This window comes from Henckelia pumila, chromosome 4 (assembly GCF_033568475.1).
Source record: "Henckelia pumila isolate YLH828 chromosome 4, ASM3356847v2, whole genome shotgun sequence".
In the NCBI taxonomy this organism is placed as follows: domain Eukaryota; kingdom Viridiplantae; phylum Streptophyta; class Magnoliopsida; order Lamiales; family Gesneriaceae; genus Henckelia; species Henckelia pumila.
Genome location: NC_133123.1, coordinates 2174878 through 2188668, shown reverse-complemented (window position 1 = coordinate 2188668; position 13791 = coordinate 2174878). Strand labels below are relative to the sequence as shown.

Here is a 13791-nt window from a genome sequence, read left to right as displayed (position 1 = left end):
AAGCGTTGATTATTGATTATTGCATGTATTGCATGGGAATGAAATTATTTAATTTAACGACGATAATATATATATATATATATATATATATATATATTCCCATTACAAAAATATACAAAAAGATGTGTCATTTTTTTTAGGTAAAGAATTTTATTTGAAGGCGTTGCATGCATAGGTAGGAAATAGTTGAGGCAGGCTTGACAAATTGACTCCAAACATTAACGTACGTAACACCAGTCATGGATTGATGCCTTCTCATTTTGAGGCTTCTTTGAGTGAATTTTGGTATTAAAACAATGCGTACGTATGCGATAAAGTTAGGCTACCAACATAAGCAGTTAGCCTTCCATTTCCCAACTTCCAATCTTTAATTCCTCTACGCTTAAAAAAAGATTAAAAAGACATTCAAAGTTGACCAAACCCTTTGACCTTAGACTCAAATTTACTTTCATTGACTATTATGTCCCCTAGTGGGTCTTTCTCTGATCACTTTACCACAAGTACTCCACCCTTCATCGTGGGGGATAGGACCGTAACTTCGCATGTTGGAATATGGCATGTGAACCATGCACTTGACTCTCTTTGTAGACGTATAAAAACCCCAAGGTGGTAGCCTCAACTTCATCGTCACCTTGATTCTCATCTTCCCTTCAAATCAAAGTTGCATTCTATAAACAATTGCGAAGAAAATGAGTCGATTTATGGGAGGCCGTCTCGCGTTGATCATGAAGACGGCTTTCTTGGTGTTTATCGTCATAATTATATGTGTTGAAACTCCGGTGGAAGCGAGAAGAATATTGAACTCTGAAGTTGATGAATTGTTGGTTGATTGGGCAGGTTATGGGGAGGAGAAGCTCTCCACTGTTGTAATAAGTGGCAAACTTGTTTGCCATGCTGGTGCAAACGATCAAATTTCCATCCATGTTCCAAATCCAGTCTCAGGTAGATATAGCTTGAAGTGTTCTTTTTTTTTTTACATGAATGAAAATATCGATATAAGATTAATTAGTACTTTCTTTAACATGTACATCTCCAGGTGCATCCATGGCCGTCTTCTGTGTCACAAATGGAAGCTGGACTAAGAAATTATGGGCAAAAGGCAAGACAGATAGCTATGGAGAATTCATAATCGATCTTCCATCGCATCTCCATGCAATCCCAAACTTGGAAAAGACGTGCCAAGTCAAAGTCCTTCATCTTCCAAAGAATTCTCCTTGCAGACAATCTTTCACTGGTAAACACAAAGGGATAAAGCTAAGTTCCAGACACGAAGGTGTTCGTACTTATACGACGAATAACATACATCTGATGTCCAAACCTTGTCACGACCACATGAGAAATAGAGGCAAGAAAGAGGTAGCTGCCATGTCTGCTTTGTAATAATTATTTGCATCTGGATATCAGTAGATGGCGCTATAGTCACGCTGAGTTTCAGGTTTCGATTGGATTGCTGAGTTTTGGTTTTTAAAGTGTAGTGATGTACAGTCTGATGAATTGAAATTATCAAATACATGATTCAAATTTTGGAACAGATTTTATTAAAATTGCATATAATTTGATTTTATACATTTAATTAACAAGAATTAATTAAGGACCTCGGCCTTGAAGTTGTGGACCAACATGGACATCATCATATCATTTCACGACCACGAATATATTTCAAAACAAGGATCTCACTTGAACATAGAATTCCCAAATCTGGCTGGTTTTGGTTGCCAGATTTATTTCAGAATTAATTAATTGTAAATGATGATAAAATTAGGCGAAAACAGATTAATTATATGTTCCTGTTTTTGGATTTGTGCATATCTTGGGGGTATATTAATGATTCCAATTTACACCTCAAATTGACCACTCTTTTTTTTTTTTTTTTGACAAACAAATTAATTTAAGATGATGAGTACAAGTTGTGCCAAGACTCATTCATCTTAATTAATGGATTTGATTAATATAAAAAATGATTTGGAATTAAGTACTCCGATCGATCCTCACAATTATGATCATATTCGAAATAACATGTCTTCCTAACATGAGAAATTAAATGTATTTTTCCCCAAAACATTCCATAAACATCCTAATAAAATATAGTTCATAAAACACATGGGTTTTAAATCAAAGTTGAGCATTTAAACGAGTTATATTTTATATAAATATAGAGACAAATCCGATAAAGATATTTAATTGAAATGCTTTACACCTATCACTGAGCTCTATATAAAATAATATTAACTAAATAAGAATATACGCAAAACGTACATATTGCTCAGTGGGCTTGGACAAACATATGAAACAAAAGAATCATTATGAATGGTTAGTAGTTGTGAATCCCCACATTTTGATTACGAGTTCACTTTTATGTGGAATTGTGGGGGCAATTAGCGACTTTTCAAGCACATGTGTGCATGCCACGGATTCAAAACCTTTTTAAATGGCAATACAATGCAAACAACTTGTAGATAAGGGCCTGCGTACGTACATTTTTAATTCATGATTGTCTTTAAAGTTTATATATGACATATAGCATCTTACAGTAAGAAAGACCAAAAAAAAAAAAAAAAAAAATCCCAAGTACAACAATTATATAAAAATCATTGAAAATTTTGCATACAAAATGTTAAATCACCTTTGCATCACATATATATATATGTTTCTGGTAACATGGAAAATGAATTAGGACAAATACATTGAAGAGAAAGAGCAGTTTCAGCTTATGGTGCATGAAAGAATTCAAAAAACTTGCAGGATTTTATTGGGAAACGGCTACTTATTAACACATATAATGCATAAGCAATATTATTCCCATCGACAAATCGAATAACTACAATATGGATCCAAATGTAGTTAGTAGTAGTCCTGGGAACAAACGTAGTTACATAACAGAGCAAGCATTTGGGTTCTCATCACTGAACATTTGAGGCGCATAAGCATACTCCAAGTTATACTTTGGAGGCCAATACTCGTTCTTCTTGATGTCGGTTTTCTTATCGTCTTCTTCCTTGCTTTCCTGATCTCCAGCTTGTTTCTTGTCTTGATCTTGTTTTTCATCCTTCTTCTCCTCTGCTTTCTTCTCTTCTTCTTCTTCTTCTTCCTTCTTCTCTTCATCCTTCACCACCGACGCTTGTTTACCGGTTTTCTTGTACACATCATTCACAAGCTTATCCGGATCAACAACACCTTTCACCGTCACTTGATCATTTGCTATGTCTGTTGTCACCGATTCCACCCCTGTGCATTGCCACAAAACTGTGTCACCACATTTTATGCTCTAAAAAAAATCAATGCTTGGACTTTATTACTAGCTTCTTAATTACCCTGAATTCTTCCAATCCTCTTCTGCAATGCTTGAGCACATGCATCGCAGTGCATTCGAACTTTCAGCACCACGTTGATCACTGGTGGAGGCTGGCAGGTTCAAAAGAAAACAGCCCATATATGTTTGAGGATCGATTTATTTATTACGTGACATATCATAATTCTAGTATGAGATCTACTGCACTAATAAAACCTTAATAAAGTACCTTAAATCACAGGTGTAAATAAATTTTACTATTAGCTAAAGTCGTGAAACAGTCGGGGGTGGAGTGGGGTGGGTCAAGTGCCAGGTTGTTTGCAGGACCTGTACTGTACGCTGCTGCCACAGATATATATATACAGGGTCCATGCATATTCGAATGGAGAATGACTCATCGTTTAATTAAGCCGCATCGTGAAATGTGCCGAGTGATTTTGCTTTCCACCCCATTACTAATTTCAGCTGAGCCGTGGTTTTCATGTCAGCAATGCAACAGCAGTGCACAAGTTGCACTGCACTGCGCTCACCCAAACTTAATGCCACCAATCAATAATTTTATTCACTGTTGTGATTATTAAAGGTGGTCCAGCTCTTTTTCTTTTTTTTTTTTTTCAAGAAATTGATCAGTATCACACCCTTTTTATGTAATAATGCCACATAAATTCAGGTTCTTAATGTCAATAAATACAGTGATAGTGTAATAGTAAAATAATATTAATAATAGTAATACCTCTGCTTTCTTTTCTTCTTTGGGTTCTGGTTTTGGTTCTTCCTTGTTACTAATTTCTTCCGGTGGTTTAGGTAATGGTGAAATGAGTTCCACTTTTCTCCCAGTTTTCTTTTGAATCCTTTGGCACACCTTTGAAGGGTCCGCCGCATTTCCTTTCACCACCACTTTACTCGCCTTGCAATCCGCCGTAACGTCCTCTACTCCTGCGTGCGTTTTTTAAACCAATTCAAATTCTTAAGTCTCTGATATTAACATATAAAAAAAAAAAATCAATGAATTAATAATGGGTGAGAAAGAGAGATCGGTGGAGAGATTTAATGACCTTGAAATCCTTTGAGGGATCTGGTAACTTTTCTGGCACAAGCCTCACAATGCATGTCTACCTTGAGAATGATTTGTTGAGGCTCTTCTTCATCTTTCTTCTTGGCTTCCTCTTTTTTATCTTCTTTTACTGCTTCTTCTTTAATATTCTTCTCTTCCTTGTTTCCTTCTTCTTTCTTTTCCTTCATTTACATCACATATATCAGCAAATCAAATGCATAAAAAGCAAAGAAAATAATCAAGAAAGAGAAGGAAATTTTTAGGACAAGCTAGGGTTCTCACTTCTCCCATTTCTTGTGAAATTCAGCGTCGGTCTATGGACAGACAGAAAGTAAAATTTGCCGAACAGAATTAAGAAATGGTGGCAAGTTCTCTTCTCTTCTTTTCTCTTCTCTCCAGTGTTTAAATTGTGGGCGTGTGTGTGTGTGTGTGAGTGAGGGACCGCAGAGAGTTTGCTGTATGTGCTGAGTGCTGTGTCATGTGTGTGTGTGTGTGAGGGACACCAAATTTATAGTGGTGACGCAGAAATTGACCGTAGACCCTGGAAATTAATGTGCGTGTATCAGAGTCAATATTCGGTAGATTTTGTGGCGTAAATCTTATCATTGCAACTTTCAAATGTTTTTTTTTTTTTTTTTGTGTATGTGTTTTTCCCCACTCTGTGTTGGGTGAAAATAAATGAAACGTTGGAAATAATGTTTGAAGAAATGGACAACTCAAAAAAAAATTGTTTGATGAAACGGACAACTTTCTAGGATTTTTAAAGAAACATTGCAAGAATGTTATTACTGGGATTTTTCATTTAATTGTGTGAATAATATTTCATAAAACAATTAAGCTACCGAAATAATTAAAGTTTCCCATACAAACATGATGGATAACTAATACCTTTACCTTTACATAAATGGAATCCTAGTCATGCCCTTCAAAATCGTCAATTCCCGAGTAGATCAATGCTGAACACTACTAAAGTGTTAACCCTTTCTCCTTATAAACATTAAAATACCGAAATTTTCGGTTTATCAAAAATTTCGGTACACTGTAATGATAATATTGAAATTGTTGGTACAGTATCGGTATGAAAATTGTTGTATATTTAGACAATGTTTATAAATAAAAAATATATATATAATATTTTTAAGCAATGAAATTATAAATAAAACAAGAAAACTAAGCTCAAGAACTCAAAGTGACTGATTTTAGAGTTAAATTATATCCAAGAATCATTTTCAGCATGAAAGTTATAATATCGATATCATATGGTGTACCGTAAATCTTGAGTATAATCGATATGTCATTTGTTCATACTAAAATTTCGATGCAGTATTGATATAATTTTTTTCAATACCAAAAATATTGATACCTACCATATACGGTATGAAACAAATTTGTTTATAGATATATATACGATAACCACCCCAAGTTATAGATGGTAAAAATAGTAAACGAAGTCTAATAATATTGTAATTGTGGGCAGGGCCAAGTAAATCCAAGCTCGTGGACCGTGGTCAGTCCCCATAGGGCCCATTAAGATATACAAATACAAAATAATAGAAAAGGCTGGAAGCTATTGGGGCTCCATCAACTCAAATCACCCAATCACAAGTTAACACGTATCGTTGTTATCTTCCTCCCCATGCACCGATAAGCCGAAACCCCATTCATTGAAAAAGGTTTGGTTAAATTTGACAACCCAAAAAGGGAAACGAGAGAGAGGCAATGAGGTTAAAGTTTGATTGATGTTTTTGTTTCGGTGTTTTCAACTTGATTCACTCCCTCAAAACCAAGACAATCTCAAAATCTCTGTTACACATAAATTTTTTTGGGTCGATAACGTGGAATTTATCTGACATCAAGATCTAAAATACGAGACGATGTTTCGAGTTCAAGACCTATAACAATATCTTTTCTTAATTCAAAAAATAAAAATAATCTCTTTTCGGATACTTAAATATTTAATCAAACTTAGTTTTATTTATGAAATAAATGATAAACTATAATTTTTAAAAAAATTAAAATATTTATTGACTTCTCAAAAAAAAAAATTATTAATTAATTATTAGTTTACGGTGAAAAGAGTTTTTAGTTCTTGACTATTGGGAGCTTCTATGCTCCATCGGGTGTTCTTCACCCGATGGATCCATGCCCTTGTGTGGGCCCCATGCTCCATGAAGGGCAGATGCTGCACCGGATAAAAATCACCCGGTGTAGGACTACTTTGGCTACTTCTCTACTGTTAGACGTGCTTTTCATGTATGTAGACGGAGTAGAAAATGTTACGTCAAAGCTATTGAAAACATAAATAAATAAATATGTATCTTTTTACTCCTTTTATAATCCGTGTATGAAAATGTTTGAAATCTATAATGTTGAGGTAACTTTATTAAAATACGAAAGAAAGATTTCCTCACTCTATGGTTTATTAGAGCCGTCAATTTGGGTTAGGTTCGTCGGGTCAGCCCGCCCGCAACACAATTTAAGTGGGTTGGATTGAAATTTTTTAAATCCAACTAAAGGTGGGCCTAGGTGGGCCAATCCGTTTAGGCCCGCGACCCGCGTGGGTTGGCCGTGGGCCTGGAGAATTATTATTTTATTTTTATTTTTATTGTAATATATGTATTTTTTTAATGAAAGTTGTGAATTTTTTTTGTATTAATTACTTTATATAAAATTTATACGTATTAAATCAATAATTAAAATTTTTATTAATATATTTCTATTAATATTTATTTATGAAATAAAATTATAATTAATTATAATTATATTTATTTATTTTTATTTGTAGTGCACTAACCAGTGGGCCGGTCCGCTTAACTCGCAACACACCTTGGGTTGGGTTTAGGATTTCCAGTTCGCTGGAATGATGGGCTGGCCCACCCTTGACCCGCTAAAATGTGGGTTTTTGGTAGATTGGCCCGCCCCGCCATGGGTTGGCTCTCTTGACAGCTCTAAACTCTACAATCATATTAAAATTACATATATACAACAACAGAAGACATATATAAATTTGTGGGAAAAATTAGCATTTTGGTCCTGTACGTTGGCTTCTTTTTGGTTTTGGTCCTGTATGTTGGCTTGTTTTGAAAAAGATTCTGTAACTCGATTTTTTTTTTTGGATTTAGTCCTATATGTTGGATTATTTTGGTTTTGGTCCTGTAAGTTGGTTTGTTTTTCGGTTTTCGTCCTGTATGTTATCATGTTTTGGAATTTAGAAGTTGATCTCTAATTATTTTTGTAATTAATATTTTTTATTCTTTCATGTTTTATCTGCTTATTGGTTTGAGATAATTACAATTAACTAATAAAAAAATATTTTTTTACGCTTAAACTTTTTTTAATCTAAATAATTTAATAAAATCTAAAATATGTTAATTTAATGTATTAAATGTAAACATACTTTTGTTCTTTTAAAAAGTAACAAACAAACATTCATTTATATCGTTCTCAAGTGTAACTTTGATTTTTTTATTTATTTGGCACTAAGTATTCGCCCACTTAGCACCTATTAATGATCATATAAATAAGTTCCAACCTAAATTAACAAAATTAACTAAAAAACTAAAAATATGTTTAAAACATACTTTCATTCTTTTAAAAAGTAACACTCTAACATATTTTTTTTATCTTTCTCAACTATGGTTTCGCTTTTCTCGAAAGCAGAGCTTTTTAGGTATGTTTCACTTTATCACGCTTAATCGCCGCTTCAGCGTGCTTTTTAGAACACTGCAAATAAGCAAAATTTTGCTGCTCCCTCCAGTTTCGGCGACGGAGGAAAAATACAAAAAAAAAATCAAGTTATTGTACCTTTTAGAACATAATTATTATTTTAAAAAATAATTAGAATGTCAACATCTAAATTTTAAACCTAATTTATTTAATTATAAAATCATAACAAAATATTTATTATAAAAGCTTAAGCGGTGAAGTTGGAAAGTCAAATTCTAAATTCTAAATTTAATTTATTATTTTAAAATAAAAATCATAGACGCTTATTCTAACTTAACCGTGCTTAATTTGGTCAAAACTGTATCTTTTCCATGACCAAAATAAAAAAACAAGTCAACTTATAGGACCAAATCCAAAAAATCCAAATTCCTGTACTTTTTTTCAAAACATAACTTTGTATAGAACCAAAATAAAAAATTAATTCAACTTATAGGACCAAAACCAAAACAATCAACATGTAGGACTAAATCCAAAATAAAAATAAAGTTACAGGATCTTTTCCAAAACAAGCCAATATACAGGACCAAAACCAAAATGAAGCCAACATACAGGACTAAAATGCTATTTTTCCCTAAATTTGTGTGTGGAAATATATAATACCTTATTTTAGCTTCTCATTCTACCGTATTTTTCGATTTAATTCTCGATTTTCAACTGTCCAACTTTATTTTGCATAATTTTTTCTTGTTACTCCTCCCGTTAGACTTTCATTTTATCACATTTTCTCAATTTAGTTTCCCCCTTTTTTTCAACTATCAATAGTTACATTATTTTTCCGCTTTAGTTTTCTGTTATCTATACCGGGGGATGAATAAGCATTTAATCAAAGAGTAAAATTCATTTTGTTACACAAATTATTGGTAAAATATCAAATTGATACGTGAATTATTGAAAATGGTTTAATTGGTACATAATCAACTCATAAAGTCAATTTTACCCTTTATCTACATTATTTTAAAGTCTAATATTTTTGTTAAATTAAAATAGATACACATTTTATTTTTCAAAATTATTTTACTAATACAATTACAAGCATAAATTTATATTTATTTAAATTTTATATTATAAACATGGGATCGTACTTATTGTACGAAACATTGTAAATATTAATTAATACAAACATGTACACACACATATATATATATATATATAACGATTGATAAATTATATATTCAAAAATAATATATATTAAAAATATATAATAAAAGATATTTTTAGGTTTATTTATGTTATAATATTATTATTTATATTAATCAAAATAAAAATGATATATATGTGTGTGTCTTTTCATTTATGATCTACAAATTTTACGTTGAATACTTTTCGTATACATGATATATAATCTTCTTTTTATAGTATAGTAATTAGTAAATATGAATTTATATTTACAATTATAATTAATATAATAATTTAAAAGACAAAAATATGTATGTGGTTCAATTAATCAATTTAATAACAATATTCAACTTAAAAACAATTTAAGTAAAGGGCAAAATTGACTTTTGAGTTTGATCATATATCAATTAAAACATTTTCAATAGTTCGTGTACCAATTTGATATTTTATCAATAGTTCATGTACCAAAATAATTTTTACTCTTTAATCAAATGAGAAATTTATCATTGAATCATATTTTTATTTTCGTGCAGTTAACGCAAGAATTAAATATTTGACTTTGTAATTTTAACGAAATGATTTTTGAGCCCCTCCTTAAATGAAATTTAAAGCATTGCATTTATGTGTTTTTTTTTTTTGACAAATTGCATTTATGTGTATTAAAAATTTTATATAAATAATTAAAAAAATCATTATAAAAGTAAAAATAATATGTGAATGAGAAAAAAGAAAAAATCGAGATTAAAGGTGTTGGGCTTTTATGTGGTCCGGGGCGGTTGATTAGGTGCTCACTTTGCACAAAAAAAAGGTTGTATGAATGAACCAATCGTGTAAGGAATTGGTTGTGGTCCAAACGTACTTTTCAAAGTTCGGTGATTCTATTTAAGAACAATTTAATGCCGATGGGCCTTTTGGCTGTAACTTAATAGCCCATGTAATTATGCCATCTATCACTCTTTTTTGTTTTTGTTTTTTTATAAAAAGAGGTAATTCAATTAATTCGTTTCAATCTTTAGGGCATGGTTATTGTCCTAAAGATGCATCTAATAGGATATTACTTTTTATATGCCGAGTTCATAATTTTTTTTTAGTGGATCTCATATATATGGAAAAGCATTAACATTTGGAATTTTCTCATGAATTAATTAATATTTCGCTGGCAAATAAATGTTTCGATGATTTTCTAAAAAGGAGCTCGTGCTAGGTAATTTCATCTATTCCACTGACAGTGAGATGTTTTTGTTTTAAGATGGATTCTAATTCACGGGAATTCGAGGATTCCCTAGCTCGAAGTTGAATAATTATAAATTAGTATTTTTTGTAGTTTCTTATTGAGATGATTTCAGATATTTTTTATTCGTTGGACTGGTTAAACCTTATCTCTATTTACAATAAAAATAAATAAATTGGTTTAATGAATAAATCAAATAGAAAATCAATTTCCTAAAATTAAACCGTAAAAGTGTCTGACGAGAATTTGTATTCTCGCATATGTTAACCTGGATTGATCGTGCTGTAATATCAAATATTTCTTTAACGTATAACATTGGAAAGAACTACATGTTTTCTTAAAATACAAAAATGCTAAAAAAAATACGTGTGGATATCCCGTTCTTTACGTGAGTTTTAGATTAACACAATTAAATTGGTTGAATAAGTGCGCTTTTAGACGTAATTAATTATTTATAATTATAAGAAGCTTGATTGTGAATCTTTTAAACCGCATAGTTATGTTGTTCCAAAGTCAATTAGTTCTTCTCGCTTTTATTCTTATCTTGGGTAGAGTATTATCCCGAATAGATTTAATGTCTCATAATTTGTTACGTCAAAAATATATGTAAAAATACAAATTATTAAATACATGATTTAAATATTATCCTTAATATAATATCTCATTAACCCTTTTCTTGTATTTGTTTACGAAATTATTTAAATCATTGGATATGAGTTGACTTCGTAGATACTTTAATCTTTAAATTATTCTCGGTGCCTGGTCACACAAGATAAACTGAACCACGATATTTGTATTGTGTAATAAATAATATATAGTAATAACAACACCAGCAGATATGCAATATAAAATAATAACTTTTAATAATATTATTAAAATTAGTTTTGAGTTGGAAAATTTATGAACAATCAATCATAAACTCGACTCTTGTCGAAAAAGGTTCTTATTCGATTTTGAAGAGAGTCAAGTCGATTAATCGAATAAATATGCCAAGAGATGTCATTTTCGAAAGACCAATGGCAATATTTGCTTAATTCGAAACTCCAAACAAATTATAGCCGTCTCCCATACATTTATTTTTTGGGTTTGGCCACATTAATATTTTAATATACATATATATTTATGGAGCTAGGAGGGTAAGTTGTGCCTATCAAAGCCAGCTCAATATATGACCATTCATAAGCAACGTGCAAGGGTCCCCCAAACCCAACTTCTATAATTAAAAAAAAGACTAAAATTAATTCACCATTTCGATTAAATATGATGAAGTTCATGTAAAACATATATATTATAAATATATATATATATAATGTTATATTCCTAGTTCCAGCTGCTTAAACTTCCTGACCTAAAATCGAATTTAATTTCAAAAATCGACAATTTTGGGATAGAATTCGATTTGAATTAGAGTTCGAAATCGAACGCAACTATAATTAACTATTGATGGTTCTCGATCAGATTCAGAAATATACCTTGAGTTCGTTAAAATTGGTTTGATTTTTCATCTATTTGTTATAACATTATTTCAACGTTGGGATGCTACTCCGTGTCAAAAAAAAAACAAAAAGAAAAAAGGAAAAAGGAAGAGGTTGGAAATTAGTCGTGGCAGGCTGTTACGAAAAAAAAGGAAAAACAAATGGGGATTTATTTATAAATCAAAACTTTTGATTTTGACTTATATTGATATATATTTTAATTTGGACAATATAATATTTGTTCGAACTAAATACGTAAGAATACATATTCTTTAGATAAATACGAGCTTCATTTGGGGCCAAAAAAAGAGAAAAAAAAAAAAAAAAATCTTTACGTCACGTCTTAGACTTGGTATTTAAATGTTTCAATGATTTCATGAAATTTAGAGTCAAATTGTAATAAGAAGATAGGTGAGTCACAGCTAACTAAGTTCTCACTAATTCCTTGTTCCTAATTAAAACACATTAATGATCCCATCCAATGTCTCCCCAATTCATGTTTCTTTCATTTTAATTACTTGTTATAATTACCAATTGCTGCGTCGATTCCAGGCCAGATTCATCTCTCCAAGAAAATCATTCACTCATCATGGCTGAAAAGGTACGAAAAAAAAGAAGAATCCATGTTTTGATAGTTTCTGTTTCATGATCGTTTGATTATCTAATGATTTTTGAAAAAAGCTATGATCGATGAAGAGTTTTAATTTGTATGCGTTTAATTCCCATAAATGAATTAAATAGGTGACTATCATGGTGCTCAAGGTCGTCGATCTTCAGTGTTCATGCTGCTACAAGAAGATCAAGAAAATCCTCTGCAAATTCCCCCGTGAGTACTTTTCTTGATTCCATGGAATCATCATGCTGATTTATGTGTATCATATATAATAATTACTTACAATATTTCAAAGCAAATGATTCAATATTTATTATTAGCATATTATTTGGATTGGAAACTGAGTTGTATTTTGTGATGTAAAAATTTTTGGGACAAGAGAAATTAGAGACCAGGTATATGATGAGAAAGCAAACACGGTCACTATCACGGTGGTGTGCTGCGATCCGGAGAAAATTCGGGACAAATTGTGCTGTAAGGGTCACCGGGTTATTAAAAGCATCGAAATCAAGGACCCTCCCAAGCCCAAGGCGCCCGAGAAACCCAAAGAGCCCGTGAAGCCCAAGGAGCCCGAGAAGCCCAAAGTAGTTGTGGTTGAGAAACCCAAGGAGCCCGAGAAACCCAAAGTGGTCGTGGTTGAGAAGCCGAAGGAGCCCGAGAAGCCCAAAGTGGTTGTCATTGAGAAGCCCAAGCAGCCAGAGAAACCGAAGGTGGTTGTTGTTGTTGAGAAGCCCAAACCAAGTGAGCCGCCTCCCGTGGAAAAGCCCAAGGAAGCTCCGAAACCGGACCCGCCAAAATTACCGAACCCGCCTATGGAACTGTTCCAGGGACCGCCGCCGCTTTATCCCGTTCCGACTTGCTGTAGCCAATGCTACGGCGGTCATGATGGGGGGCCATGTCTATTCGGCTACGGAGTTCCGCCGCCGCCACGGCCGTTTTTTGAAGGCTATTACGGCTGCCGGTGTGGATACGGGTGCGGATATGGGTACGGCAGAGATTGCCGCGGTTATAGCAGAAGTGAGTACTACCTGAGCGAAGAGAACCCATCATCTTGCTCTCTCATGTGATTGATCGGTGAGGTGTGGTGGAATCAGGTTTGGGTATAGTTGCTATTTGTTTAATTTCAGGTAAATAACGCATAGAAAAAAAAAGTGAATTAATACAAGGAATATATGAATGTAAAAATCGAGATGTTGATATTTGTATCGATAAAACCTGTTACCGATTTATTGATGGCATTTCATGGAAACTATGCATTTGGTCGTCGTGTAATACGATTTGTTTCAA

The 13791-nt window shown here is 32.4% G+C and overlaps 3 protein-coding genes across 3 annotated transcripts; 2 read left to right on the top strand and 1 right to left on the bottom strand.

Annotated features, from left to right (window-relative positions):
• The first annotated feature begins 641 nt into the window (after positions 1–641).
• LOC140867499 (uncharacterized) lies at positions 642–1520 on the top strand. Its single transcript, XM_073272569.1, has 2 exons — positions 642–942; positions 1037–1520. Exons 1-2 carry the CDS (start codon positions 690–692, stop codon positions 1378–1380), a joined length of 597 nt encoding a protein of 198 aa, XP_073128670.1. The 5' UTR covers positions 642–689; the 3' UTR covers positions 1381–1520.
• A 1334-nt stretch (positions 1521–2854) lies between these two features.
• LOC140864864 (heavy metal-associated isoprenylated plant protein 7-like) lies at positions 2855–4835 on the bottom strand. The gene is made up of 5 exons (XM_073269255.1): positions 4626–4835; positions 4345–4525; positions 4023–4225; positions 3312–3402; positions 2855–3225 (listed from the first exon to the last, which is right to left on the bottom strand). Exons 1-5 carry the CDS (start codon positions 4632–4634, stop codon positions 2870–2872), a joined length of 840 nt encoding a protein of 279 aa, XP_073125356.1. The 5' UTR covers positions 4635–4835; the 3' UTR covers positions 2855–2869.
• Positions 4836–12273: 7438 nt separating this feature from the next.
• Positions 12274–13791, top strand: LOC140865604 (uncharacterized). Its single transcript, XM_073270286.1, has 3 exons — positions 12274–12492; positions 12633–12717; positions 12886–13791. The coding sequence occupies exons 1-3, from the start codon at positions 12481–12483 to the stop codon at positions 13569–13571; spliced, it is 783 nt and encodes a 260-aa protein (XP_073126387.1). The 5' UTR covers positions 12274–12480; the 3' UTR covers positions 13572–13791.